At 37.4% G+C, this 27,648-nt stretch overlaps 1 protein-coding gene across 4 annotated transcripts in view; it reads right to left on the reverse strand.

The window, feature by feature from the left end:
- GARNL3 (GTPase activating Rap/RanGAP domain like 3) overlaps positions 1-27,648 on the reverse strand; it is a 31,177-nt gene that overhangs the window by 1,057 nt on the left and 2,472 nt on the right. Inside the window, exons 1-28 of one of the 4 annotated variants that reach the window (XM_071766427.1) lie at positions 26,095-26,376; positions 23,367-23,436; positions 22,750-22,824; positions 21,266-21,365; positions 20,737-20,855; positions 19,956-20,020; positions 19,762-19,825; positions 19,493-19,519; positions 19,028-19,103; positions 18,354-18,452; positions 17,705-17,808; positions 16,516-16,624; positions 15,371-15,416; positions 13,114-13,220; positions 12,619-12,740; positions 11,736-11,840; positions 9,676-9,750; positions 8,638-8,749; positions 7,834-7,932; positions 6,548-6,664; positions 5,863-6,032; positions 5,367-5,543; positions 4,571-4,637; positions 2,506-2,613; positions 1,951-2,069; positions 1,414-1,549; positions 591-800; positions 109-220 (exon numbers count right to left, since the gene is read on the reverse strand). In XM_071766427.1, coding sequence (XP_071622528.1) covers positions 109-220; positions 591-800; positions 1,414-1,549; positions 1,951-2,069; positions 2,506-2,613; positions 4,571-4,637; positions 5,367-5,543; positions 5,863-6,032; positions 6,548-6,664; positions 7,834-7,932; positions 8,638-8,749; positions 9,676-9,750; positions 11,736-11,840; positions 12,619-12,740; positions 13,114-13,220; positions 15,371-15,416; positions 16,516-16,624; positions 17,705-17,808; positions 18,354-18,452; positions 19,028-19,103; positions 19,493-19,519; positions 19,762-19,825; positions 19,956-20,020; positions 20,737-20,855; positions 21,266-21,365; positions 22,750-22,824; positions 23,367-23,436; positions 26,095-26,150 — 2,846 coding nt within the window. In that variant the 5' untranslated portion in view covers positions 26,151-26,376. Of the gene's footprint in view, positions 1-108; positions 221-590; positions 801-1,413; positions 1,550-1,950; positions 2,070-2,505; positions 2,614-4,570; positions 4,638-5,366; positions 5,544-5,862; positions 6,033-6,547; positions 6,665-7,833; positions 7,933-8,637; positions 8,750-9,675; positions 9,751-11,735; positions 11,841-12,618; positions 12,741-13,113; positions 13,221-15,370; positions 15,417-16,515; positions 16,625-17,704; positions 17,809-18,353; positions 18,453-19,027; positions 19,104-19,492; positions 19,520-19,761; positions 19,826-19,955; positions 20,037-20,736; positions 20,856-21,265; positions 21,366-22,749; positions 22,825-23,366; positions 23,437-24,989; positions 26,037-26,094; positions 26,377-27,648 lie in introns of those variants that run through there. The other 3 variants (XM_071766428.1, XM_071766429.1, XM_071766426.1) reach the window with 3 other exon arrangements.

Raw genomic sequence — 27,648 nt, forward strand, 5'->3', positions numbered from 1 at the left:
AGCCAGATCCATGCCAACTGAGATAAGCACAAACAAGCTGAAAAACAAAATAATTCTGAAAACATTTATAGTCTACCTTAAGATCTTTTCTAAAGTCAATTTATTTACCTGTCACTACTAGTTGATCTCACTGCTCCGGGCTTCAGGTCTGACTGTCTTCGAGGAACCTTTTTTTGCTTCTGTGCACTTTCTGTCTTGGATATGGGCTCATCCGAGAGGCCTCAATAAAGGAATACAAAACTTAAGATTCAACATTAATTAACATTAATTAACATTTAACAATTTAATTTAACAATTTAATTTAACAATTAACATTTAACATTAATTAAAATGTTAAAGTATCTGTCAGTGGTTTCCATTCTTAACTAAATACTTTCTACCTGCTTTAGAATACAGTCCCTTTGTATGTGGTGAGATGCTGACAAGACTAGTTGCAAAGAGTGTTTTCTCACCTTTTCCTTTGTTTGTTTATACTATTGATTTGTGAATACTGGTTACATGTTACAAATCTGATGGTCCAAAGATTAGAAATTATATTAGAAATTATATTTGGCAATTGATATGCACACTGAAGAATGAGGAAAATTTACCCAGCAATTCTTTACGTGTTCTGCTTGCAATTTCTTTAATTTCCATGCGAGATAAGGATAGTGAGTGAGCAACTGGGAGAGTGGCACTGCCACTGGGTGTTGTAGTAGTGATGACTTTGGGAGCCAAAGGTGACTTCAGAGGTCGTTCAATGCTTCGTCCAACCAAGTTACTGAGGGGAATTTTGTACAGGCTTTTGCATGAAGATTCACCTGAAACACAGAAGGAAAAAAATAATGTTGCACTTCCACAGCAGAACCAGTTCTTAATACTTCCAAATGAAAAGTTACACAGAAAAGTCATACATGCTGTGCTGGGTGCTTTTTACACAGGTAACAAAGATCTTTGCCCCAGAGATCTTCTGATGTAAGTATGATCTTTCAAGGCTAGAACTTATTTGTACTTCTGGTTTGCAAAAGAGGTTTAACAGTGCAGTAGTAGTTCAGCTTTTCTTAAATGAAAGGAATGGTGTATGTGAAATCTCAAGTTTTCCCACAGTTTTATACCACTTTTTGCATTATTAGTCTCAGACACATTGCCAAAGATTCATCAAGCTAATGAAGCTTAATTCCTCCCCTCCTACAGAAATTATTTCTTCAAAAGAGTGCTACTGTGCATTCAGAAGAGATGCCACAGGCCAAAAGCTCAGTCAGGTGCTTCACGTCCACGGATAAAGAGAAAATCTCTATCTTCCAGACTCTCAGCTAGAACCTCAAAATCTTTTAACTGATCAATTTCATCTTAGCAAAGATGAGCTGCACTGAGATATGACAGCCATTAGAATGACCAGAGATTGTTATTCAAGCTATTTGGAAACCACATTACCTTCTAGAGAAGAAAGAGGACATTCTGGCATTTCGTAAGCTGTCGGTGTTGGAGGAGAACTCACTGAACACATTTCCAGTGAGCTGCTGTCAGATGATCCACTTACTGCAGCAGTAGCTTTGAAATAAATATCTGACTGAAATGACAAATCACCCATCATTAGTAAAGTCCAACTTTCATAACCATCTTCTTCCAAGTAAGAGCTCAAATGTTTGTCCACTATGTTCTATTGCCATTATTGCTGCCAAGTCAACTAGGGTTGGTAATGAAAGGTGATACAAGAACATCTGTGATGTTGCAGATAGCATTTTTGCCCCATAAACAGTCAAACACCTCAGATCTGCATTACCATGAGCAATACAGAACAGTCAGATCAATTCTGATTCTCTTTGTACTTGACTCCACACAGATAACAGTCACCATGGATCAAGTAGCACATGTTTTGGTTTGTTTAGTTTTTGGCTGCAGCAACTTTTAATGTAAATTAAATGTCAACATATCACTGGAATAGCTAAATGTGATATTCCTGTGTCTTACCCTTGATGCTATAAGTTGGAGGTCAGGCACAACTGCTATGTGGACTAAGTTCCCATTCACCACTAACCGGATCTCAATGGAATAAGTAGTGAAGGCAAGGATATAAGGGAAAGCACAGACTGCAACAAAACAAAAATTATTTGTTAAGGAAAAATGGTTAATATAAATGTCTCTTAGATGCTCCATGAAAACTCTTCTTGAGTATCTGACACCTACTGGCATCTCCATTTCCTACAAAAAGGGCTGTCTAACATACTGAGGGACACTAAGCTACATCAAGCCTGAAGGGAACTTCCCTCTCCATGCCTGATGGAATGTAGACTGAATGGAAAATAAAAAACAGAAAAAGAGAAAGGAAAAAAGTTCAGCAAAGGAGGAACTTGGTACCAAGACTCCACTTCTGAAAATTATCATATGCAGAAACTTAGCTAAGGTGGCATGACAAATGTTAACATGCTAATTCCTAGCACACATATTGTAGTTCCACTAATAGCCAAGTGTAAGCCTAAATGATAATGAAAAAACAGCCATCTAGTAAAAAGAGGTATTTTTTACCAACAGCATAAGGAACTTGATTCCAGCTGAAGTGGAAGTCATAAGCTGATGGCTGGATCAGTGGAGAACCTCCATTGAAAGGATATACCTTTCTGTATTGACAAATATCTGTAACAAAAAAGGAAAAAGCAGCATCCATCACCTTACAAACACCAACTTTATAGTCAGATTTTGCAGAATTGTGGGGATTATCTACATAATCAAATATATAGGTCAAAGTCTCTCTATATCTAAACAGATAAGAGAACACAGCATTTGAAAGATCAAATAAAAGACTGACATTCTAGTAAGTTGCCACATTTCACAAAGTATTACTTTATTTCAAGTTACCAGTTTCTTACCTGACATGTGGATAGAGGGATAGGCAAGAAAAATTCAGAAAGCTTTGTCAGCAGAACTGTACCTCTGTCAGCAAGAACTGCCCTTCAAGCAGCTACAAGCTAGTAGCTAGCACAGTTCACCTTCTTTGAAGACTGTTATACAAATGAGAGATTACAGACACCAAGATTTTATGTATCGTGTAACCTGTGAGCCCACTTCTCAGCTGCTGCCAGTCTCCTGATTCTGAAATTAACAGTCTTTCTATGAGTCAGATACTAATGCTGGCTTATCCAGCTTCTTATTGACAGTGAAATTCTGAATTTTTAATTTGATAGATCTAGATAATGAATACTTTCCATTACCAAGAGATTTTTCTTTAAACACATGCACTTGTGCTGATCAAAATGTATGAATCATAGAATGCCACGTTGGAAGGGACCTTCAGGATTGTAAGGATCAATATTACAGTTCAGCACTTGAGAAGTCACACCAGCAAATGAAAGCTTAAAGATGAAATGCAATTGCAATCATCTCCTTTTCCTGACAAGCTCATGAGTGCATTGCATGCTCCAGGTAAACATCTACAATCGTTTCGAAGTGTAGGAAGCTGGCCATTTCCAGCTCTTTTCTATTTTTTAGGCAAAATCCTAATAGAAGTTTATATCCAGAAGTGTATAACAGGTCTTTTTCTAGACATAAATTTAGGATACAGCCAGATTCTGTGTCTTCATATTTCTCCTATATACTTTCAGAATTACGAAACTCAAAAACAAATGTAGGTTTCCCTGTCCTAGGAAGAGGAATTCAAGTTGCTGCAAGTTGCACCTTTATCGTAATTTTAAGATCAGCTAAGTTTGCTAGCTTTGGATCAGCAACAGGTTTACTAGAAGTGAACTGATTCATACAGCAACATAGGTAGGAATTTTCTATGTTCTGTCAAGACAGCTTTTTAGTTCTGAAGCAGTGCTAAGTGAAGAAGCAAGCTACAAGAACCAGTAAGACCTCACCAGAGTTTAGCAAGATACAGTTTAGTGACACTTAAAACTTGCTCTGTGGCACCAATCTGATAGCCAGTGCTGCAACACAGGTGCTTTCATCCTGTCTTCATCAATGTTCACTCTGAAGTGGCAAAAAGGACATGCCTTCTGCAGCAAAACAAGCTGTGTCTTGTCCTTCAGCATTGCCTCATAAAGGCTGCTTCATGCTAAGAGCTTCTATTTCCGTGAAGACTGGAAGAAAAAGTACCTGTGTACTGCAGATAAAAGTGCATATGCATGTAATATCCAAGGCCATCTTATAAAAAGAAGACTGAGAGAATGAAATAATGCAACAGTGCAAAGTAGCAGGTGGAAAAAAAAAGCACACAGACAGAATGGAACAGCACACAGAGGAAAAACGAGTGGAACGCTTGTACATGTCTTGAAAACACTTGGTAAGTGTGTAGCTACCTGAAGAATAAGGCAGATCTGGAGAAATAGGACTTTTGAGCATAAGGTGGTACCATCTATGAATATACAGATACACATTCATATACCTGAAATTAAAACCTAACAGCTAGTATATCCAAATTCAACATGCCCTGAAATAAAATAATACTTCAATTTATAGTCTCTCTAATACGCATCTAAATTAAAAAGAAACTGTATTGAAAAGTTTCCCATGAAACACTGAAATTTTTTTAAAACACAGATTTAGTCTCTAGTGAAAAAAGCATTACCATTTTTAGTCTTCCCTAAATACTTACAGTTGTAACACAACAGTAGACCAGCTTCACCATCTTCATAAACATCAATAGCTGCAACAAAATTAACCTGCAATGATAATGGGAAAGGGTAATGAACAGGTAGTAACCTACAGGAAACTGAGGTTATTACAACCAGGTTTTGACTAACAATCAATACAAACTGTTGGGAGACAGAACAACTGTAGATAAGCAGATGAAAGGGGGTAGGAAAGGGGGACTTTGTGATTTCTTTCTAAGATCCTCTCAGAATTCAGACCTATTTCTTTTGTATTCAGCTCTGTATAGTTCAACACCACACCCACAGTATAAAGCAATAAAAATTTGCATAACTTACTTGGCAATAGAAATTTTGAGAAATGGGGTGATTTCAGGCGAGCTGTGAATCAACATGACAGGCTAAAAATAAAAGTTCTTTTCAAAAAGTGAAATCCAAAAAGCTCCACTATACATCATGACTAGCAGAAGGATCAGATCCACCACTTACTGCTTCAAAACCACTAAGAAAGGAGAAAAATTAATTCATACTGACAGTGATATTTCAGAGCCTGAAACACAGAGTTTTTTCCTAACACGTCATACCTAATAACTAAGCTTGTTTGGGAGTGATTATCAGCATGTATCCCAAAAGGAACATCTCAGAGTACCCTAAATAAGAGGTTGCAGAAGTGAAAAGGAAGAGATGTGAGGATCTACACAAATTATAGATTCAGGAAGCCAGCACAGGATGCAATGAGTCTGCAAGAAGTTATGTTCACTGTGATTCTGCAAGAAAATTGTTTCAATTATTAAAACTTACTTTGTTTGCTTCAACATGATGCAATCTATAGGATTCTCCAGTACTCTCATTAACCAAATCAAACTGATGCCGATATGCTACACAGATCATGTTGTCACTGTCACTGTCACTGTCACTGTCTCCAGTAGGTCCATCCACCAGAGTCATAAGCACTGGAGGGTCAGAAAGGCATATTTCCTATAATGTAAATAGTAGTATTATTCTCTTTTTCCAGCTCCCACTGTAGGTGCTGCAGATACTCCACAAATTTAAATGGATGTGCACTAAGCATAGAAATATGATAAAGAGCAAGCAGAAACTTATTTTTAAAAAGTCTGAAATATTTATTTAGCATAGAATGTGATGGAACCCTCATCATATGGCTTCTCAGTATCATTTTACTGGAGGTTCAGAGAGGTAAAAATACACACTCCTTGTGAACCCATCCCATCCCACCCACTAGCCAGGTGCTTAACAGTCTGTTAATGTAATTAATTAGTGATTAGATTACACATACCCGGATGTACTGGAACTCCTCTACTGGAGATTCAGATGATAGCAGGGAGCTGCTGGTTAAACTGCTGCATGGATTATATTTCTTTGTGATGAGAAGGAGTTTGTTCCGAATAGCCACAACAATCCTCAGTTCACTGCCATGATGAGTATTAATGGCATACAAATGGCAGCCTGAAGAAATAATACCCTAGATTGTAAGTGTTTGGGACAGGGCCTGCTTCTGCTTTGCTTTTTTTTTTTTTTTTTTCCCTCTTCATATTTGTATGATGACAACATACAACTATGATTCTGAAAATGTTCACACTTACTACAATTAGTTAGTTACTACAATCTAAGCACTACTATTTAATAGAGATTTGCCAGTGTTTGTCCATCTTATGACCTTTATTTCAGCTTCACATCCCTGTGTTATTCTTCTCATACCCCTCAATCCTGAAAGCAACTCATATACTTTTCTCTAGAACTTGGCAGTGATTGCCAAGTAATGTGGTATTTTTACAAAGCTCTAAAATGTCATATTGGACTATACCAGACTTATTTTCATGTATTAGCTTAAAATTGGAATTGACTGTCCAGAGAAAAACATAAAGATGAACACTTCAAGAGAGCTAATAAGCCCCTGACAACTACAGACTTCATACAACAGTGGTTTTTTTCTTAACACAAGGAAAAAAAAAAAAAATCACCTTTTGTTCGCTCCAGTTTATTTTCTTTGCAGTCATATTTGCTTTTTATAATTTGCTTTGTTTCTATATCCTTTTGGAGAGCACTGAGTCTGAAGACAAGGAGACGAGAGTCTTTCCCTGAAGGATGAAGGCAGCCAGGAAACAGTAAGTTATAAAAAAGATGGTGGTATTTTGAAATTAAATTTCAAAAAAAGAAGCAGCACCTAACAAACAGAGCAAAGATAAACAAGGCATACTGCTTCTCTGGGGGTAAGCTGCAACATCATACAAGACTGTTAATGAACAACCTAGGCTTTACAACTCTAGTAATCTCCTTCTGGTCAGAAGCTCAGTTTCCCACCAGGTGGTGCTGCAGCAAAGAACGATTCGAAAGCTTAAAACTGAAACATAACACTATTTCAGAAACATTAAAAAATTTGCAAGGATGTAAAAATACAATAAACTAAAGGATATTAGTAAAAGGGTTAACTTGAATAGCTGGACCCATCCAGCTGAGCAATTGACAACTGGATCCTTAGTAAGAGTTCAACACCCTTTGGGATGAAGACTGGTTTTGCTTATCCATTGTTCAAATGCACATTGCCTTTGGTGTTCAGTTGGTGAACAATCTGAAAAATCTAGCAACAGAATGCTGAAAATTTCTCAAACAAACAAAGATCATAAATGTAGTTTTCTGTGGTGGGGAAAAACCTTACTAGTCAGATAAACATTGAGGCACAGAAAGCACACATCTTGTGTTGACAAATGATAAACTATGTAGATTCACAGGAAGTCAACTAAGCCATGCTTTAAGTCCTGGTAATATGAGGTTGCTCTTGCTAAAGCCTTTCTCCTTTGATGAGTAAAGCTGCCTATAAGGGCAACTCCCAGTGATACAAAGGGAACCATGTTTTACTCAAAGTGTATGGAACTGCAGCTTTGGCCAAATCTGAGCAAACAGATACACTGTGCAAAAACAATAAAGCAATCATATTTATAATTCTTTGTGTTACACAAAGATTCTCACTTTCTGTATGTTCCCTTTCTGAAATTCAATCACAAAGTACTGGGTAAGAAGTACCTCACTAGAAGAATGCATATTTTATGGACATTTAATGTTTGCAAATGAGGCTAAAAAGGAAGCACTGGCACTCCAAACAACTTTTAAGCTTTTTTGTACCAGAATCTTTTAAGAAAATACATTCTATAGCACTAGTATGTGCTGTTAACAGAATAAATACCAATTAAACCAATGGTAAAACAGTGCCACACTCCTACGAAAATCAAAGAACACAGATCTCTCCTACCTTTGTCTGTTTGTGCAATCAAAAGATCCAGAACTTCTAACACATGCATCTGCTTTATTTGGAGAGTTTTATCAAACACTTGCACTGATGGTTGACCATCTAAAAAAGAAATGTGTATTTATTAAAATTCTTGCTAAAATTTGCTCATCACTGGTTTTGTCGTATTTTTTTCTTGTAATAGAAGCCTCAGTTGTTTCTTACAAAAATGAAGAAAGAACTGCAAAAAGTTGCTATGCAGCAGCATAGCAAATACTTCTCCACAGGAGTGTTTTATCACTTCCATGAATCAGATTATGCAACTGAAACCCTAAAAGGGACCTTCCTTTGGAAAGTTTGAGATTATCCCTGAGAACTAAGTTCATTTCCTCAGTGCCATTGGCCTTATGTGACACACAGAAGGATATAAGGGGTCAAACTGGCAATATCAGCAGGCTTTCCATTGTCCTATAAGCCTCTGGTATCCTGCTCACTACCATCCAGGGCTGAAATATCCAGACAAGCCATTGAGGCACTCCTTAAGCTTGGACGTGACTTCATAAGGCTTTTCAGATGATCAAGAAAACAACATTTGAAGTGACACAACATTCAGAAATCTGTATAAATATTAGGTCCCCAATATGGCTTGATTCCAGCACAGAGAGAATTTTTGCAACTAGGCTACATCAATGTAATAAATTAACTTGGATTGGTAACTATCCCTGTAGAAGACCTACCAACACCTGAACAGAGCTTACGAACACACATTTACAAGAAAATAGTCAGATACATAAAAATTGACACAAAAATACTGGATCATTTACTAACCATCTATTAACAAGATGCCAGCATCTGTAGAAACCAGCAAGGACTGGCCCCAAGAATCTGCACAGACAACCTCATGAGGAAAATTACTGCAGAAAGATTGAGATTCCCAAGGCTATGAAGTAACATAAGGGATATATATTTAGTACGCTAAGAAATACAGATCATACAGACACAGAATGTGATGAACAATGGTGAGTAATAACATGTAAATGCTTTTGGAAGGATACATTTCCAAACAGTACAAATTTTTAATCTCAAATATCAATATTTGGTTCATTTTCTTGCAGAGGAAATACTCTCTGTATTAATTGGGTTTGGAGACTAATAAGACCAAGACACATTCCTCAAACACGTGCAGCTGATACTCAAGTGCAACCCTAGAAATACTCAGTATGTATTTTATTTTAAAAAGCCCTACAGACTTTAAACATATGTACCACCATTTATATGCAATCTGCTTACATTTGATATTGCAGCTGTAATGCCTAATCACTACCACATGGTACAGTTAAGACTGCCTTTCTGCCAGAGTTTTCTTTTGTCATGTGTTCTCTGTACCTACCTCCCAGAGTCTGCCCCTTCCTCCCCAGTCTAAAAATTAGCTGAAGTTGTTCAAATTCCAGAAATGCTTCTGAAGCTTCTGCATTTAAGATGCATGCAGAAGAGTGTGGTCTCCATCTTTCATTTCCTAATGCCCTTGAACAAAATCTGGTACTACAAGAAATAAAAATTCAACCAAATTTTGTTTTAAGCTTGATGCAGAAGCTAAAATATAAGTTAACTGGATATGGAAAATGGTATTTTCATAAAATATTCTCAGATATAAAAATAACCACACTTGCTTTTACCTGAGAAATGCTTCTGCCTCCAAGCTTGTCCTTTATTAATTTGATATTGGCTGCAGACTCACTTTAACACTACACATTTCATCTTTGCTGCTACAGCATCTAATCAAAAAAGTAAATAAACACTATGCAAAACTGCCACACTCAAGAGTGTTTCATTTTTTCAGAGCTCTCCTCAGCCATGTTCACTCACCTCCTTTTTACAAAAACTTGTAGTTGCCAGGTTAGCTGTGGCATCCCCTTTCACAGTGGTTTTCAATTTCAACGCCTAATAAAAACAGAGGTTTTATTTAAATTTAGTTTTGTCAGCAATACCCAAGCAAAAGACTATAAAGAAAGGACATTTAAGAATGCAAGCAACTCCAATTTGGAATTCCTATCACATTTTAAGTGATTAGGAAAGAAGCTTAAGTCTATATATTATGAACAAAGCCTGCATTAATCATTACAGGGTTGCTAGAGATCTCCTCAACCAGAACATATGCTGGTTGGATTTCTGGTGGTTTTTTGTTTGGTTGAGTTGGGTTTGATTTTTTGGGGGGTTTTTTGTTTGTGGCTTTTTTTAATGGAAACTCAAAATCAGAAAAGCCTTTACCTCAAAGCATACAAGCTCATTGTCTACACAATTCATTCTATAAGCAAGCTGAATCGATACAAGAATCGATACAAGTTGGCCTTTCACTTACAAAACTTGGTAACAAAGCACTAAGTCACACATGGCCAGGGATGCAAAGGACACACAGTAACAGTATGCAAATTCTAACTGGAAATAACTAGAAGTGAGCTAATTATGAGAGAACTTTAGGGAACTACTGTATAAACATAGTTTCAGTGAGCTAGGCAGTAAATCTGCTTAAGGTATCCTCTCTATCTTCATTGCTAACCTTTTCAGCAGTGTTCTGATAAAGTGATGAGGCATGGAATTGTCACCTGTAATCTTTAATGCAGTTTTAGAAATTTAGAAACCAATTTTTTGCCCTGAAGTTCACCCATCATGCAGTCTCTGAAATGGCAGTAATCACCTGCATGCACCATTCCCACATCTGCACTAAACATGGCTGTCAGCTTACAGAGAAGCACAAAGTACTTCATTGCATTAACATTTTAATGTCATCCCACCAATCAGTAGAGATTGCCTTGACAATAAAGAAATTAGTTAAACACACTGCTGAAGCAAACATCAGTGAACTTTGTGTACCATCTAAATAACTACAGGACAGACACATTCACAGAGTTAGGCAAGAATGATTAATATCTCCTTGGAAGGCATGTCAAAAAGTGTGAGGGCCTACAGTTTGTAACTAAAAAAAAAGGACAGAGGAGCAGACTTTGCAGTCCTGTCAATGCAAGCTTTTACTTGGAACTGGAACTTTTCAGACTCTTCTACTCTTTAGTTTACTAACTCACAATAAAAAATGAGAGGGAAGGGAGGATGCTTGGGTTTTCCTGGTAGTAGGGGTTTTTTGTTTGGTTGGTTTGTTTTGTTTCATTTTTTTTCTGCTTTGGTTTCCTGCTGTTAACACCACCTGAGTTAAATCATCTCAGAAACAAGATATTAAGGTAAGGAGAACCCTGTCACCAGTCCAGGATCAGGAAGAGACAAGCAGAAAGGAGCATGTAAACTGATAAGCACAGACACCGTCTTTTTTTTCTGCTGCTATGAACCCTCAGATCAAACCAGACTGCCTAAATTAAGAGGAAGTTTTACTCCTTGCTGAAACAAAGTATCAATAAGCCCATAAAAGACTGGAGTCAGCCTCTGTTATGTTCCAAGACATGTAGCAACCTCTGATTTAGCAGAAAGACTGTTAAAACATTTCTGGCTCAAGCAGGATAAAAATTTCCAAGAAATTCAGTCTAATATAACATAAAGAGGAAATCCATGAAAGATCATGTTTCTCCAAAGCACAGAAAAAACCAGCACTCTTCTTCTTGGTGATAGAAAGCATCTGCTGCATGAACCAAGAAAAGGCCTTTCAGGTTTGATCCTAGGGTGCAATTTTTCCAACGTTCCTTTAGGCTTATCTGTTTTATAAATATTTCTAATTGTGTTGTGTGCCTCAGATGTTACAGATAAATACTTCTATTCATATTTCACCTTAACATAATTCAGTCCAATGCTACAAAACTGCTTCTGAACACAGTGAACTGCATTAAGTCCTGACATAACTGTGCAAATTACTCAAATTCTAACAAAGGGGGTGACACACTCCAATCTTCATAAACACAGGTGCATACCTCAACTGATCCTACCTGACCAAGTCGCACAAACTCTGCTTGCCGAGCTTCCTCTTTTTTCCGTGTTGATTTTGGGGACTCTGGCAACACATCACTGAAGGACCTTCTGTTGAGCATATTCTAAAACAGAAAATGTCTCTTTTTTTGAACTGAAAGTTTTCATAAGCTTTTAATCTAGGTTACTTTAATGTGGTATCACTTAAATTTTCTGTCTTTTTCGGGTATTCTGTAGTGAGGAATCTAACAGTCTGGGTTCTCAGAGAACAGAAATCACAACTCTTCCAATCTTTGAGTGCTTTGCTTTCCAACTTGTCATAGATTATCACTGACATGTTCTAAACAATCATAGCAAAGATTGCAAGATTGATGTAGTGACAAAAAGGCTGAAGCAGATCTACTTAGCTAAGAGTAATAAACAGTGAGAAAAATAGCACCTCACTAATTTTAGAAATATTGCAGTTCTTTATTAAGGATCACCTTAAGAACACATCTTCATCACCTAAAATCGAGTTCTCATTGTTACCCAAGGGCAAAAATGATCCAAATTTACACTTTATGAAATGAGGAAGTGCAGTTTTTATGGTAATGTGACTAATTGCTGTATTTGATGAGCCTGAGTTTCCCTATTCCCTTGCTGCAGGTAAGCTTACACAAAGTAGAACATTGTTAAGTTTCTCCTTACTGCTGGGTTAAATAAATGCATGAAGATTCCTATTCTGAAATCACTGCCTGTCAGTGTTCATATAACTATAAAACAAGTTATGTGACAACTGGTATTTAGCCTAGTGCATACAATTCAGTGCTCATTAGGACTCCAGTCTTTTAAAGAAACAGAACATTCAATCTACAAGTGAGAACAGGAAAGCACAGGTGAGGGACACAGAAACTTGAGACTCACATTTACTTTGTGTAGATCAGGCATCAGGTCCTGGTATAAAGAGCGGATCAGCATGTCCAGAGTGCGCTGACGTTTCTGAGAAAATGTTGGGGTTTCCAAGGTGGCTTTTTCCCCATTTATTACTAAAATATTATGGAAAAGAAGATACATTACATAAATGAACATTGACAGCCTCCACTGACTCTAGTTGACCTCTGTAAAAAAATTCCTGTTTTCCCCTTAGTAATTCAGAGCTGCCTCCTTTCTCGTTTTTTAGTGAACAACAGAGAAAAATCAGTAATAGGAGAATTCTCTCAGGCATAGCAACTGAAAAAAAAAAGACAAACTGCTTATCAACTTTAGTACTAACTAATTTTAATAGGCAGAACGAGTTATCAGACAAATTCCTGTCAGATAAACATCTAGTTACACTCATGATCAGTTCTCACAGATTTCGTTCTTGCTGATGTAGAACACTTAATAATAGTGTTTCTAACAAAGGAAAAACTGACTTACATTTCACTAACACAAAATCCCTGAATTCCTGGTGATTTGTAAACACAGGAGGGGATGGAAGGGGAGGCCCAAAGAGAGGAACACTTTCTTCTGAAAATATTTTCAGCCTATTGAAAAAACATATTTTTATCCATATTAAAAGTCACATTGAAATCCCACCATTTTTATAAACACTTTTCAAAACATAAGAAGTGGAAAGTGGTTTCTGTGTATGTCTTACATAAGAACTTCCATGGGTTCTAACAAGAAGGATTCACTTAGAATTATCCCCTTGAGCAAAATTCTGCTTCCTCTACACAACTAATATTGCAACACAACAACCACAACAGAAGCTTGCAGTTCCATTCATCAAACAAGGCTTTTACTGGCATTAGCAAAATCTAGTCCTTTTCAAAAAAACTGTAACAGTTCTTTCCCTACAAAATATTTTCTCCTTACAGATTTCCACCTGACCAATACATTCACCACATGCATGAAATTCTTGATTCTTTCTGAATAACAATGGCTTACTAGAGTCAAATTTGTCTATCAGAAATAGCAAATTGATTTTCACTGAGGAAGAAAGAGTCAGAGTAACTTCTATGACAGATGGACATGCCAATTTCTTTTGATCCATAAGAAATTTGGCATGCCAAGAATGAATGCCACGTGGAAACACTGTGTATACAACATGCCCAGTGAGATGTAGCTTCTTTAAGGTAAGTAATCATTCCTTGGAATTTTGAAGTTACAGTCTGCACAATCTTCTTGACTGTAAGATAGAATTCAGACAGAGACCTTTCAAGTGGCACGAATGGCTGACACAGGTCATAGCAAGTTAGGTGATAAAACCATAGGCTTAGCTCATCTCTACTGTTACAAAAAAGTCAGAATTTCATTGCTCAGAAAACCCAGCAGTGATTGACTGTTATAGACTTAAATGGTTGTAATGGATTCATCCAGCCTATTTTCATGAAAGCTTAAAAATTACCCATCCAGTCTGAAATATACTATTACATCTGCATGATTATTTATCAGTCTAATGTTGGTTTCACAGATGCAAGACACAGTTTCAGAGATATACTATGTCTATCTCATTCCATCCAAGGGAAAAAATAGTCGTTTATCACTACACAGGATGTGAAATGTTCCACAAAACCAACCAGAAGACTTCAGTGACATAAAATACAAAGTCATTCTAGTAGAAATTCAGTACAGTGGCACTGCATATGAAAATAGGGAAATTTCTCTCAGAATCCTAGAGTATTCCATTTCTCTGACTGATACTTTGGTCACTTGGAAGATGGTAATCACAAAAAAATAACAGATCAAACAAGAGTCCTATGAGCCCTAAGGTGAAGAGAGTATCCAGGGATACTGCTGGTCTCTTTCACATTCTACCCGAGTCCTCAGCCTTATGGAATTGTCAAGAAAGGAGGAAGGAAAACTCACCTACTTAGGGGCCCTGCATTCCTAGAAGCTATTTCCAAGTGCAGTTTCTTTCTTTCCACTACAAGCTAACCAGTAAATCACCTCTAGGGATCACAGACCCAACGCTGTCTTGTAAATATGGAGTAGTATGATTTGCAAACAGCTGAAAGTTTTGCTAAATAATGAGTAACGTGTGTCATGGAGCCCCACAAAGACATTAGAAATTTGTACTCAAAGTCTAATACACTTCCATCTTGCAAGTTTTTAGCCTTGAGTGTTGTGGACATACACACATACACACATAGATTACAGTTTGAAACACAATTTTAGTTTCATGGCCCAAAATTTTCTTTCCAGTGTTGGACAGACCAAACATTATGGTTTCCTACTATAAATTCCTAAGCCATCAGAGACTTCAGCATCTGAGCTGGCAGTGATTTCAAACCTAACCCATCCTCCCCTAAGGTGGATATGCAAAAAAGAATGGCTCTTATTTCTAATTAACTTCATTCATACATATAGTTCACCATGTCATTAATGTCACTTAGTCAGAATGTCCCAGCTTTATCTTTCATAATTCTGTTATACTTCATCTAAAAAAGTAAAAGTTTTTTTAATCCCTTGGCTTCTGCCTGTTCCAGAATTCCATTTTTCTGATGGTTAGAAACATGCTACTTATTCCCAGCCAGTTTAAAGCTCTCTGCCTCCACGTCAGTACTGCTCTTTAATTTCATAAGTTTATTTCACTTCTTGATATAAAGAGCAGAGGACAATACAAAATGTTTTCTTGGTATCTCTAAACCATAGGAAATTCAGTGTGAAGTTATTTGCTTCAATCAGCGCCTACCTGTAGCTATCATTCTGCTTATTGTATCTCACTAAGGCAAAAATATCTGCCATGCAGTTAAGGAAGTTAATCCAGTAGTAATGAAGCTCATGTATTTTAATACATTTTTTTTTCCTGGAGTAGATTGCAGATTTAATGAAGGTAAAATATATTCATCAATGTAAATTCATAAAATGTTCTAGACTATACACATTAGAACAATATTTATAAAACAATAGGTAGGTTCCTCTGGTATCTAGAGATATATTTTTTAATGTGTAGAATTATTTTTCTAGCCCTTTCTTTCATTTAGAGTAGAAGAGGTTAATATGAAGAGCATAAATCTAAAAAATAAGGCCAGCCACGGGTGGAACCAGCAAGAAATTTCTAAGTACCTTCAGTAAGCCTGAGAACCAGGTTTAGAAGTCATAAACTTTGTGATCATTCTTAAAAACTCAGCAGCAGAGTATGAACAGAAATAACAACTTTTTTCCATCCATCTTTTCTTCAAATCATGCCACATAGCCTAGAGATGCTAGACTGGGTATCACTAATGTGACCCCATAATAATCCCAAGTGACTGGCAGATGGCTTCTGGCATCACAGTGCCTTCAAAATGTTTTCAACCACAAGTCTGAAACACACAGGATGCCATAAATCTGGAGAATTTGTGACATATGTTCTGAAAGATTTGAGAAAAGCTGATCTAAAATACATAAATGCCTAAAATAAACAGCATCTACACATTAAAGGGCAATATTCAGTATTTAAAGCCCCACTAATTCACATCACCAACAGAAATACTGTTATAAATTTTGATTTTATGAAAATGTATGAAATTTATTCTGTGAGGTGACACAAATAAACGCCTTCAATAAAAATACAATTTAAAAATACATTCTTGCTTTGACATTTTCTTTGATCTCCTAGGTGGTTCAACTTGATTCTTTTATGTTTTATGAGGCAGACATTCAGACACCTAGTCAAGCAGATAGCAGATGAAAGTAAAGAATGCAAGAATGCAACTCTTTCTGAGCTAGCTTTCACTTCCATGAATAGCATAGAGAAAAGATTTAGGGTAGTAATATTGAGTAAAAAGTATTATTAATGTTTAAAACAGACAAACAATCAAAAAACCACTAGGAAAAATGTAAGGAAAAAGATACGTGTAAAATGAGAGCGAATCATAGATGGCTTGAATGCTGGAGAAGACTCTTCACCTTCCTGAAACACGATAGTGACAATGTCATTTCCAATATGTCGCTTCCTTTCTACCTGGAAAAAAAAAGAAAAAAAAAAGAAAAAAAAGGAGGAAAAATACAGACACGATGACTTAGAAGACACAAATAAGTAACAATTATGTGGGAGAATGGTAAAACAATACTCTTGAACTGCAAACAGAAAAACTATGGTCAGCATGACTGAAGTCAGTACAAAATCATTATTTAATTACGTGAAAATAAACCTAGCACTTCCATGGTGCACACACAAGGCAGCTGCTATAATAGCAGCTATTGCTTATTTTTAAGTTAGCAAAGCACTCATGATTTCTGTAATTTCCATAATTAATATTCACAAACTTGGCACAGAATACCTACTATTCCAAAAGAGCAAATCTACCACTTGAGATAAAAGGAAAAAAAAACCTGATGCCAAATTATTCTTTTAAACAATAAATGCCAAGGTTGGTTTCTGGTTTCTGCTAGGATCTAATCATCAAACCAAGGCAAAAGCATGAGAAAACAGACATGGAAATAAAGAAAAAAAGGAAAATATAATTATGTATTTTAACTATATTATTACATTAATATAAAATATAAAATTATTGCTTAAGTAAGAAAATAGTGAAAAAAGTAATTTGTGAGTAATTTTAGGTAAATCATTATAGATGTGTGATGTATAGGTAATTGCATTTGCTCATGAAGTATTTTTCATCATACAATACATAGAAAGGTTCAAGTAATGGATTACAGCACATTTGAATAACCAAGAAAACATTTAGTCAATGAGAGGGCAACAGAAAAAAAGCACAAATCTTCCCAGTAACATGGCCACATGGGGATTTTCTTGAAAGCTACACGAATTGCTGACTATGAGCTGTGTGCTACATATGCAAGCATTTTGACAATTCACACACAACTCTAATTCTCAACCTTCCTATATTCTTTGAGGCAGTAACTGTAGCCACAGAGCTCTACAAGCCCTTGGATTAACAGAATATATTTTCAGTCAATCAATTTTCACTTGCTTTGCAAATGTCTTTTGTAACATAATAGAAATGATATGATGATTATCTTCTAACATATCATGATATTTTCAGAATAAAAAAAAAAGAGAGAGAAGAGACCCATGTACCTGCTGCTTGTTCTCTCTAGAATATGGCAGCATGGTTGAAACATGGAACATAATTTCGTGCCCTTGAAAAACTGTATAGATGGAAGAGGTTCCTGTTGTATCATCTGAAAGGGACAACAACATTCTCAGTAGGAATAAACCCTTCAAGTTTTCTAAGGAAAGAAAGATATTTCAGGCCCTTCTATCAAACCTTCTTTGGCTGTCCTTTTTATTGAGCCGTTTTGGAAAGTGCATGTTCTACACTGCATGTTCTACATAGGTCCAAATGCAAGTCTGTAACCTGATCTGTACATTCACACATTTAAAATCTATGATGTCCCTCACCTAGCATTCTGAAATAACACATGGTTCTTCAAGCCATGATGCCCTACTATCATGGAGCAAATAATGTAACAAGTCAGGTTATTTTTCATCCTATTGCAATTTAAAATTAAAATGTTGAAGATACGGGTCATGTAAACACTTTAACTGCATTCTATACCATTGATTTAAGCTAACCCATGGTTTTCCTGGTGAAGCACTGAGCATGCATAAGGAAGTCCATTTTGAGACTATTATTTCTGCTAGATAAAAAAGCATCCATTAAACATAAACATGTATGTTGTAGTACCCATCTCCCACACCATTTCTGCTTCAGATGAGTTCTTACTTTTAATGTCCAGTCCTCCTCTGTAGCCTGTCCAGCCTTTCAAACTAATTGTGTCACCCAAGAGATGCAAAAATCTCTGAAAGCTTTCACTTCCAGTTTCTACATGTGGAAGGAAACAGAAAAGGATGCATAGTGATAGAACAGATTAGTAAAAAAATAATCAAAATACAGGAAGAAGTCCTGTTCCCAAGACATGAGGACCAAAGTTTCAGCTGAATTAATTTCTTCTCATGCCTTCCAAGGCTTCTACACTTACAGAAACAGCATCACAACCTTGCTGAATAAGCATCATCATGTCACATAAAGCAGTGACCTCTTTTGCTAACCAGCAGATTACTGAGTGCATAGAACACCAAGCTACAAAAAGCTCAAAAGAGAAAAAACTATCAGCAACACTCACTTCTTGCAGGTACCATGAGTCACTTTCTTCACCTACACCCTTTTTCTAAATCTTACCTTGTATGGTCAATTTCTAGAATAGAAATAGATGAAAGTTTCAAACAGCCACTATTTACAAAAACAGAAAATTCTTACACTGCAATTTTTCCACCCAACAGGAAAACATAACAAAACTACTGTTCACATAACCATCACCTCCTTTCTGACTTGCAAGTGTAGGCACTATCCCATACTTTTTATTCAGATGAATAAAAATAAAATGGTGAAAACCTCACCATTGCTGAACATTTCATCATCTGTAAGCTGCCCATCCTTAGCATAAAGGACTCCAAATTTAAAATTCACCGATCCCTAAGAAATAAAATCAAATATTATAAACCAAAAGACCTAAAGCAATGTCTTCTCTATGGACTTTTTATAAATGTACTTTTGCATACATCCTACACATAAAAATATACATTTCGTAACAACTCCATTAAAAGTTCAAGTAACATATCTAATAATTTACCTTTTATTAGATTATGAATTTTATTATATACTAAGATGGTGATCTATTAATATGATATAGTAAGTTGGTGCTTAAAATTATTTTTCATCTTGTATGCTGCAAAGAAATACTACATTTCTCACTCCACTGAGCAATTGATTTCTAAGCTGTCACAGCACGTGCAAGTATTTCAAATAAAAAACTGCATTTGTTGAACAGGTCTGTGAGATAAGAGTGGTAGGGTGACATTTACCTCTTGTTCTTCAAGAACCAATAAATCCTGTAAACAAAACAATATCTTTAGCACATTAGTATTAAAGACAGCATAAATAAAAATGTAACATCCTTATATATTTTAGTTTGAAATGGCCGTTTCAGCTGATTAAGACAGTTTACTTTGTACTATCATGTACTATCATGTATCACCCTGCTACTGAAGGAAACAAACTAGTAGCACTTATACTTAATGACTTAATTAAAAAAAATAAAGTAAGTCAAACAAAAAAAGAAGTCACCTCCTACCTTTTGTATCTCAGGATGAAAGATTTCCCTTGGACTCTTCTCAAATTTCTCAAGATTCATAGCACTGAATACAAATGAAATATAGCTTCATAGAAGAGCAAGTATACATTTCAACATTAAACATTAAGCTCTGAATTACAGAAAAAGACACCCACACAGATATCTTAACTGATAACCTTTCTGTAAATACATACCTTAATATAGACTTCACTGATAACGTTTTTGTGGGACTATAAGGGAGGCATATTTTCTGAGTACCCTATAAAGAAAAAAAGCTGGAAGATATTACAAGACAGACTGACTGTTTCTGTATATTCAAATAGGAATATTAATAAAAACAATTAAGTAAAACAAAACAAACCATGATAGCTTTACTTAGCCATATTTAAAAGTGGTTTGAAAAAAAAAACTACTTAGTTTTGACTACCTTGTCATGTGCTATGAGTTGCTGAAACTGACAGTCATTAAAAGCTATTTTGTAAAAAAAAAAAAAAGTGATGCATGCATGCATGCAAGAGACTTTTAAATCCACTACTTGGATAAGAAACTCTTACAGAATGTTAAACGAAAAAAACCCTCATCAAACAGTGTTAGTGAAACCAGTACCACACCTGCCTATTTTTTTAACATTGTATAAGAAAATTCTAGAAGCAGTATGAAGTCATTGCCTAAATTGATCACAGAGAAAGATCAAGAACAGTTTAGGCATTTCTAAAAATAACACAAAGTTGTAGGTAAGAACAATTTTAAAAATCTGGCATTGCAAATCTGTCAGAAAGTTTAATAAAATGTTACCTACAAAAGCTTGTTTATTTACCATGGTAGCATTATATGCACTGATTCTACAAAATGAAAAGTGTGTTAAATATTGCAGTTCTGAAGAAAGGAATAGAAAGTATGATAAAAATATCAAAAAAAGACAAGTAAACAAGCCAACAAAAAAGTCAGAGCAGTAGTTAAATATTTGTTTCTTACTGTTTTTCTCCAAAGTATTGAATGGTATTGAGGAACACGCTGATTATTTTGGTCAGACAGTACAACAGACAGAAAGAAAGGATTCTTCTCTGCATCTGTACCTATGTAGTTCTGATGAACTGTCAGGGAGAAACAAGAAGCACTATCAACCATAAAGACAACACACATACACCTGCACACACACACAGATATGTATGTGTATAAATGTGTAAACACATGCATTCATATGTAAGAACATATACTAATGTACCTAGCTATGTATTTATATACACTTGTGTAAAAAAACTCGAGGTAGGTACAGCCTTCAAGGCAAAGAATGGTTTCAAAACACCCCTTTTGGTAGCAGGGGTTCTGCTTCTTACAGAAACCCATCCCTTGTTACATGAAACAAGAACTTGTTTTCTCTACAGCAAATGCAGTAATGCTGAATTAACACCAAACTTTCTTCCATATTTAAGTAATAGCAATTCAAAGCTACACTGCATTTTCATTGATCAAAATGTCAATTCGTTTACAAAAAGATAATTACCTTTCCCTAAAAAATATCTGAAATACCATCTTGTATGATACTCTGGGTTTTCCAAATGCACGTCTGTTCTATGCCATGTATCTGGAGTGTAGTCTGTATTCTGAAATAGAATTGGGAGACTGTCACATCCATTGCCAAGTGAAAGCAAGAAAGGAGAACAGAATGCAGCAAAAGCCAATCAAGAGTGCATGACTCACCAGAAGAGTTTTAGCTATATGCTGTTTTTAAGAAGCATAGAATTATTCTGAAGTCAGTTTTGTGAAGCTAAATTTAAAATTTTTCCTTTTTTTTTCTCTCTCTTCTTTCTAAGTAACTAAGTATCCTATTGGACCACTGTCACAGGTAACAGCTTAGTATTCCCATGAAAATACGGTATTTCAGTTTGGGTAATATTTTAAAACCTAAAGGTAAATGCATTAAAAAACAGAACTCTGCTGCCAGGTTTCAATTTCTCATTTCTTCACAAAACAAATCTTAAGGACTCCTCACTAGACTACTGCATGTTCTGAAAGTTCTTCAGTGTGTTTCTGAACTAGTTGCTTATTTTGAATTCCCAAGCATCCTTTCTTTTCCACCAAGAATTAACATATGCAGAAAAAATGCCATTCTCCATATCTATTCACCATGTGACTGTTCATCAGCTACTCAGATAATGGTCCTGTGATACAAGCTGATCAGCTTCTGAATTGCATGACATTTAGTGTACACAGAACATGACCCTAGAGAGTCAATACAGAACAGTTAGATTCCTTTAAACTCTGCTGATGCTAATAGACCACCAGTAATAGTTCAGTATTAAACATGAGCTTACCAAGACCTTACATATATTTCAAGAATATGAGATCTTCTTTGTTTCAATATGATATTTACAGCTGAAAAAAGTTTTGCAAAAGAATAAAAAATGAAGAAAAGTAGAAACTTAAGTGTCACTGGAGTGGGTGCAAGAACACATGACAAGTTAACAGCACAGGAATCCAGAGGAAATGACTCGCTCAGACTCCACTCAGCTCCTTTATCTCTTACATAAATGACAAACGTAGGTGCTAAAAGACAACTAAGGGGCAAGAAAGATGAAGCCATAACCTCATCACACACAGGAAGAAACCTAAAAGTACAAAGGTCAGCTTGAACATAGTAATATCAGCAGGACATCAACATAAAGTGATGGACTAGAACCTGTGAAGTGTTATTCAGTGTTAAGACGTACTTTTCTTCTAACATGATCAGGTGAGCAAAATTATACTAAAAAATAAACAAAATAGCAGTTTTCCATAAAAAATTATGGCATACTCTTGAAAGAGGACCTAAGAGACTTTTGGGGGAAAAAAATATACCCTACTCTTAGATTCCTGCATTCCTATATTATTTAGCATTTCTTAAGTCCTCTTCCTTAGTAATTGACTGCAAATACATCTTTCCATGGTAAGGAAAAACTGAAGCTGAATTATTTTTTCAGCCTTCTATGAATATCTTTAGACACTTACTTCACCAGAGGAGCCATTTTCCACACGGAACCGTCCAGCTCGTTGAATGGCTCCATCAGCATCACTAGAAATAAGCTGTAAGAGAGTTTAAGACAGAAGTTCTAGCTTGCAAAATAGCTGTATGATCAGCAAACAAAGATTACCACATTTTCTTCTCTTCCAAAGTATCAGACAACTACCCACAAAGAAAGGAATCAGCACACCTAATAATTTGACTAGAGATTTGGAATGATCCAACTATAGGTCTAAGGAGACATGAGCAGGAGAGCTGTTCACTCTTTTCACAGTACTCATCTCCTGCCTCAGATTTTGGCTGCACAAACACACAGAATGCCTGCAGAGGAAGAAAGGCTCAATTTCCATCTGGGAGTAAGCATAGCATTTTTATAACCCTTCCTGTCTTGTTATGATGAAATATTTATAAATAAGTAAAAAGATTTCCTAAAACAGGCCTAATATGTCTCTTCTGAAGTTTCTTTTCATTACCCTATAACTTTCTAGTCCAGCTTAGAAAGCACGTTTACCAAGCTAGATCAAATTTTTCACCTGGAAATGGAAAGGACTTGAGCTCTGCATTATAAGCTGCTAAAATCAAAGGACAGTCTGTGTAAACTCACAAGCTCCACAGATCCGTAATGTTTTCTGCTAAATTCTCCTCGTCTGCAACCCAGATCTTCAGAGACAGAGCTGGAATAGAAACACTTCATCAGTGTACAAAATTCAACTAGCCTTAGATCTCCTGCAACACTATACCCTGGCATCAATTAATCTCATTCCTGTTGAACAAGGTTTGCACTGCACAAACTCCTTCCTGCAAGGAGCACTCCTTACAATCTGTACAATCTCTAGGAGCCATTGCAGTCTGGCTTTCATATTATCCCCATCAGAAAATAAATGTCTATGCCCTGACTTGAAGAAAAAGCCATGATTAAATTAAATATTTAGTCATGATATGATCAGAGTTTCAAAGCAGGTGGTGGCTTAAAACCATGTTTGAAATTCAAGTGTAATATAAGGGAGGAAAAATCTACAGCAGACAAAATGTCTTGAGTAGGACAACTGCACTGTGCTCAGTAAGCTCATACTTAGCTCACACTTAGCAGGGTGCTACCTGTACTGGTGACAGAAATATTATGGAAACAGCACTCAAGAGAGATTTTTGCTGAGCTCCGAAATTCTTTGATGAAATAAAGAAATGTATACAAGATGACAATTCAAGGAGTGGTTAAAAAATAATAATTATAAAAAACAGTCTCCAGCACAATAAATATTTTCAAGCCTTGGGAAAGCCAGGTCACTGTTTTGTGTGTCTGACATCCGAACAATCCCAAATACAAATATAATGCAAATTACAATGTCACCACAAAGAGCATCTGGCCTGCTGTGTTTTCAATGGAACCACCTCTGCCAAGATAATTTTTGGGGACTTTGTAAATAATGCTCCACAGAGCAGGAGAAAAAGCAGGCTGAGAGGTTTATCAAACTGAACTACTTTCTGCCTTGTGGCAGTGCTAACCTCAAAATGCATTAAACTAGATGAAAACACCATCTCTTGAATTACCTGCATAATAAACCCAAGGAGTTTCTGTATATGCAGATCTAAAATGCCTTCATAACTAAGTCCTGTAACTTAATTTGGTGATAGTTTAGCTGAGTGAAAGTCAAACTCACATCACACTGAGATATGAGCATATTAATGCTACAGAGATGAAGTCAGTAGTTAACAAAAAGCCTTAAAAAATAAAAGAGTATCCAAAATCAAAATAAGAATCTTCTATAACTAAGAAATTAAACACATGAATACACTAAAGTAATAAAATATAGTATATCCAGATAAAGGAGGGTACATGAAACCCATTAATTTAGAAATACACAAAGTAAAAATGTGTTAATAAGGTATATACCTGGCAGCCCAGGTTAAAAGTCTGGAAAGTAACACTCAAAACATGGTGGCAGAAATATGAGCAGACAGGATACACTTGTAAGACTGTCAACAAGGACTGATGCAGTAACAATTCCCAACCACAGATTCACAACAAAACACAAAGAGAGGTGGAGATTAAGTTTGGGTTCTACCATTCACTTCCCCCCTCCCCGCAACATGGAAAAGATTATTGTCCTCCTGTACTGGCTTTGCTGGGATTGAATTGTAGAATTAATTTTTTATTCAGGAAAGTTGCATTTTTTTTAAAAGACTGCAGCACGCAACTCAGTGGGAACATAGCTGACAGGGCACCTACTTTTGGTTCATGGCTTGCATGTAGATTTCCACAGTGATCAAAGCCTTTGGCAGTTTTGTAGTAACCAAGTGCTAAAGCCAGGTCTATCCTGATCCACATTGGAAAAACACTTGCTCTAATTATGCCAGTTTTAAAATAGTTTTCATCCTAATAAGATTACCTGTCAGTACTGAAATACTTGGGTTACTTTACCAAGTGGCTCAGACCAGTTTAACTGAAAATTTATTTATACTATAAAATGCCTAATTTGCAAATTGTGTTAATACAGATGAGGTTATTTTTAACAGGAAAAAAACCAAAATACCAAAACCTGCTTACACACATTTGTAAAGCAACCTGAGTATATACATATATATATATATACATACATATATATATACACAGGAACACAGGAGCTATTGTATAAATGTACAGCAGTGAGGAAAACAAAGAACAAGCTTCCACCCATTTCAGCAGAAGCTCCCACAAAATGTAAAAGCCCTATAAGTCGAACAAGTATAAACATATTTGCTAATCTAACCTTAGGCGTGTATTTTTAGGATCACAGTGCTAGGTAAGTTTTCCCTTTGACGCGTGTGACACCCTAGGGCACTCTACCCCTGGGCTGGGGTGGTGGCAGAAAGGCCCGAGTTTGCAGCTCGCACCTGTGTGATCACCATGACACAACCCGCATGCCTCCTGGCTCCTCACTCTCCTTACCCCCGGAGCCTTCACAGTCCCCGTTAGCCTATTTTAACTGAAGACGCAGATGCACGGACAAACGCCCTCAGCAATGAGGCAACTGCGATTTCTACCCCCGCCGTATCTGCTCGCAACACCGTAACCCTGAACCAAGATGCGAAATCGCCTCTGAAGACGCCCGCCCGGTACCAGGGCACCTGCAGCAGCCCCCGAGGGCGGAGGCGGCAGCTCCGGGACTCCCGCGGCTCCGCTGCCCGAGGGTCAGCCGCACCTCGGCGAGGGAGAGGCCAGCACCGCCGCACCGGCGGGCCCTCCCGTCCCCAGCCAGTCACAGCACAGCACCGCCTCTCCGCCACCGAAAGCTCGGGCCCGCACCGCATTGCTTCCCGCCCCAGCTCCGCCCCCGCCACCCCGGCTCCGGTACCGCTGAGTGAGGCCGAGGAACCGGGTGGAAGCCGCCTCTGCGCTGCTCGGCTCCATGCCGTCGGCCGGCCCGAGGCCTCACCCCTCCAGCGTCGCTCACGCTGCTCAGTCCCGCGCGGGAACTCCGCGCTCTCATCCCCCTCCCGGCGCACGGCCGGCGGCAGGGCAGGGCCCGCCGGGAGCTGTAGTCCCGGGCTGCGGGCGAGCAGCCGCCGCCCGACGCAGTGGGAGCGCAGCGACGCGAACGGGCCCTGCGCCCCCGCGCAGCGAGGGGCTTCAGCGGCTCCGCCCTGAAGGGCCGGGCCCAGGCCCAGGCCCCAACCCGAGCAGCGCCAAACCCGCGTCGGGAGGTGCGGGAGCTGGCTCCCGCCCAGCCCTTGGCTCCTAACTGGTTGCTCTTCAGTAGGAGCAAAACCTTCTGCCCACTCTGCTTCTGCCTGTGGTCTCTGCCGCGTTCTAAAAGCAGCGACTACCGTTGCATCAGTAAAGGCACATAAAATGTTTTCTCAGCCTGCTCACCTGCAGCTCAGGTTCTTTACAAGCGCAGTCGTCTTACAGAACGATAACTCTGTCGTGTGCAATCACAACTGCCAGAAGGGTGAAAGCTTAGCGGGAAGGAGTAGCAGCTCAGTTGGTGTTACTCCTTGAACAAAGTCTGAGAGTCAGGCAGCAGGATGGCAGAGCCATTGGCTTGCTAGCCGGTAGGACTATCGAGTTTTAAACAACCTCGACCCGTGTGACTTTAAAAGTCTAACACATACCAAAATAGTACCACTTTCAAGCATGTGAAGCTCTTTCCTCCGTTTCCTCCTTTTACACAGATAAACACTAAGTTCTCCTTTTCAGAAGGTAAACATAGTCTACGTTTGTTATGTGACAAATATGAAGGTATTTTGACTGTGTAAGGATTTATTTTAAGCTGTTTCCGTAAGAGTTGAAGCCAGTATCAAAATCAACTGTTGTGACCGAATGTGTCACTTGAGTAACCACTTACATCTTGGGAAATCATAGCTTGGATAACTGTATTCTGATTAGAAAATTTCTGCAGTAATTTAAATTGCTTCTGCTTTGTAATGAACTGCACTGCATGACTCTGTATTACTAAATTCTGCAGCCATCCATGTAGTAAACCCTAATGCATTACTACATTATGTGGTTGTATATATAGTCTTAGCTTTTTACAAAAAAGCATCTTCAGGTAATCTGTGAAAACTCTGAGGTCTGACTTTAAAAAGCTTCATAAAAAGACAGTTTGGTTTCCAGAAGTCATATAATTCTAGGTCTCTCTGCTTATTCTGTCAGCCACTACAAAACAAAGAGCAACACAAAAGGGCACAGTACACCATTATGCAGTAGAAGCCACTGAAAAGCAACTTTAATGCTGATCCGGACTGGAATCAAGCTGGTGATGTACTGCTGAGGAATTCTGTCAAGCATTAGCCTTGCCTCAGAATTCAAACTTAGAATGCTAAAGCTTCTTAAGAATTTGTATCTTCATTTGTATCTTCTCTAAGCAAAGTTTCTAACATATTGACACCAAGGGACAGCTTTACAA

The sequence above is a fragment of the Heliangelus exortis genome, chromosome 22, assembly GCF_036169615.1.
Source record: "Heliangelus exortis chromosome 22, bHelExo1.hap1, whole genome shotgun sequence".
Lineage (NCBI taxonomy): Eukaryota > Metazoa > Chordata > Aves > Apodiformes > Trochilidae > Heliangelus > Heliangelus exortis.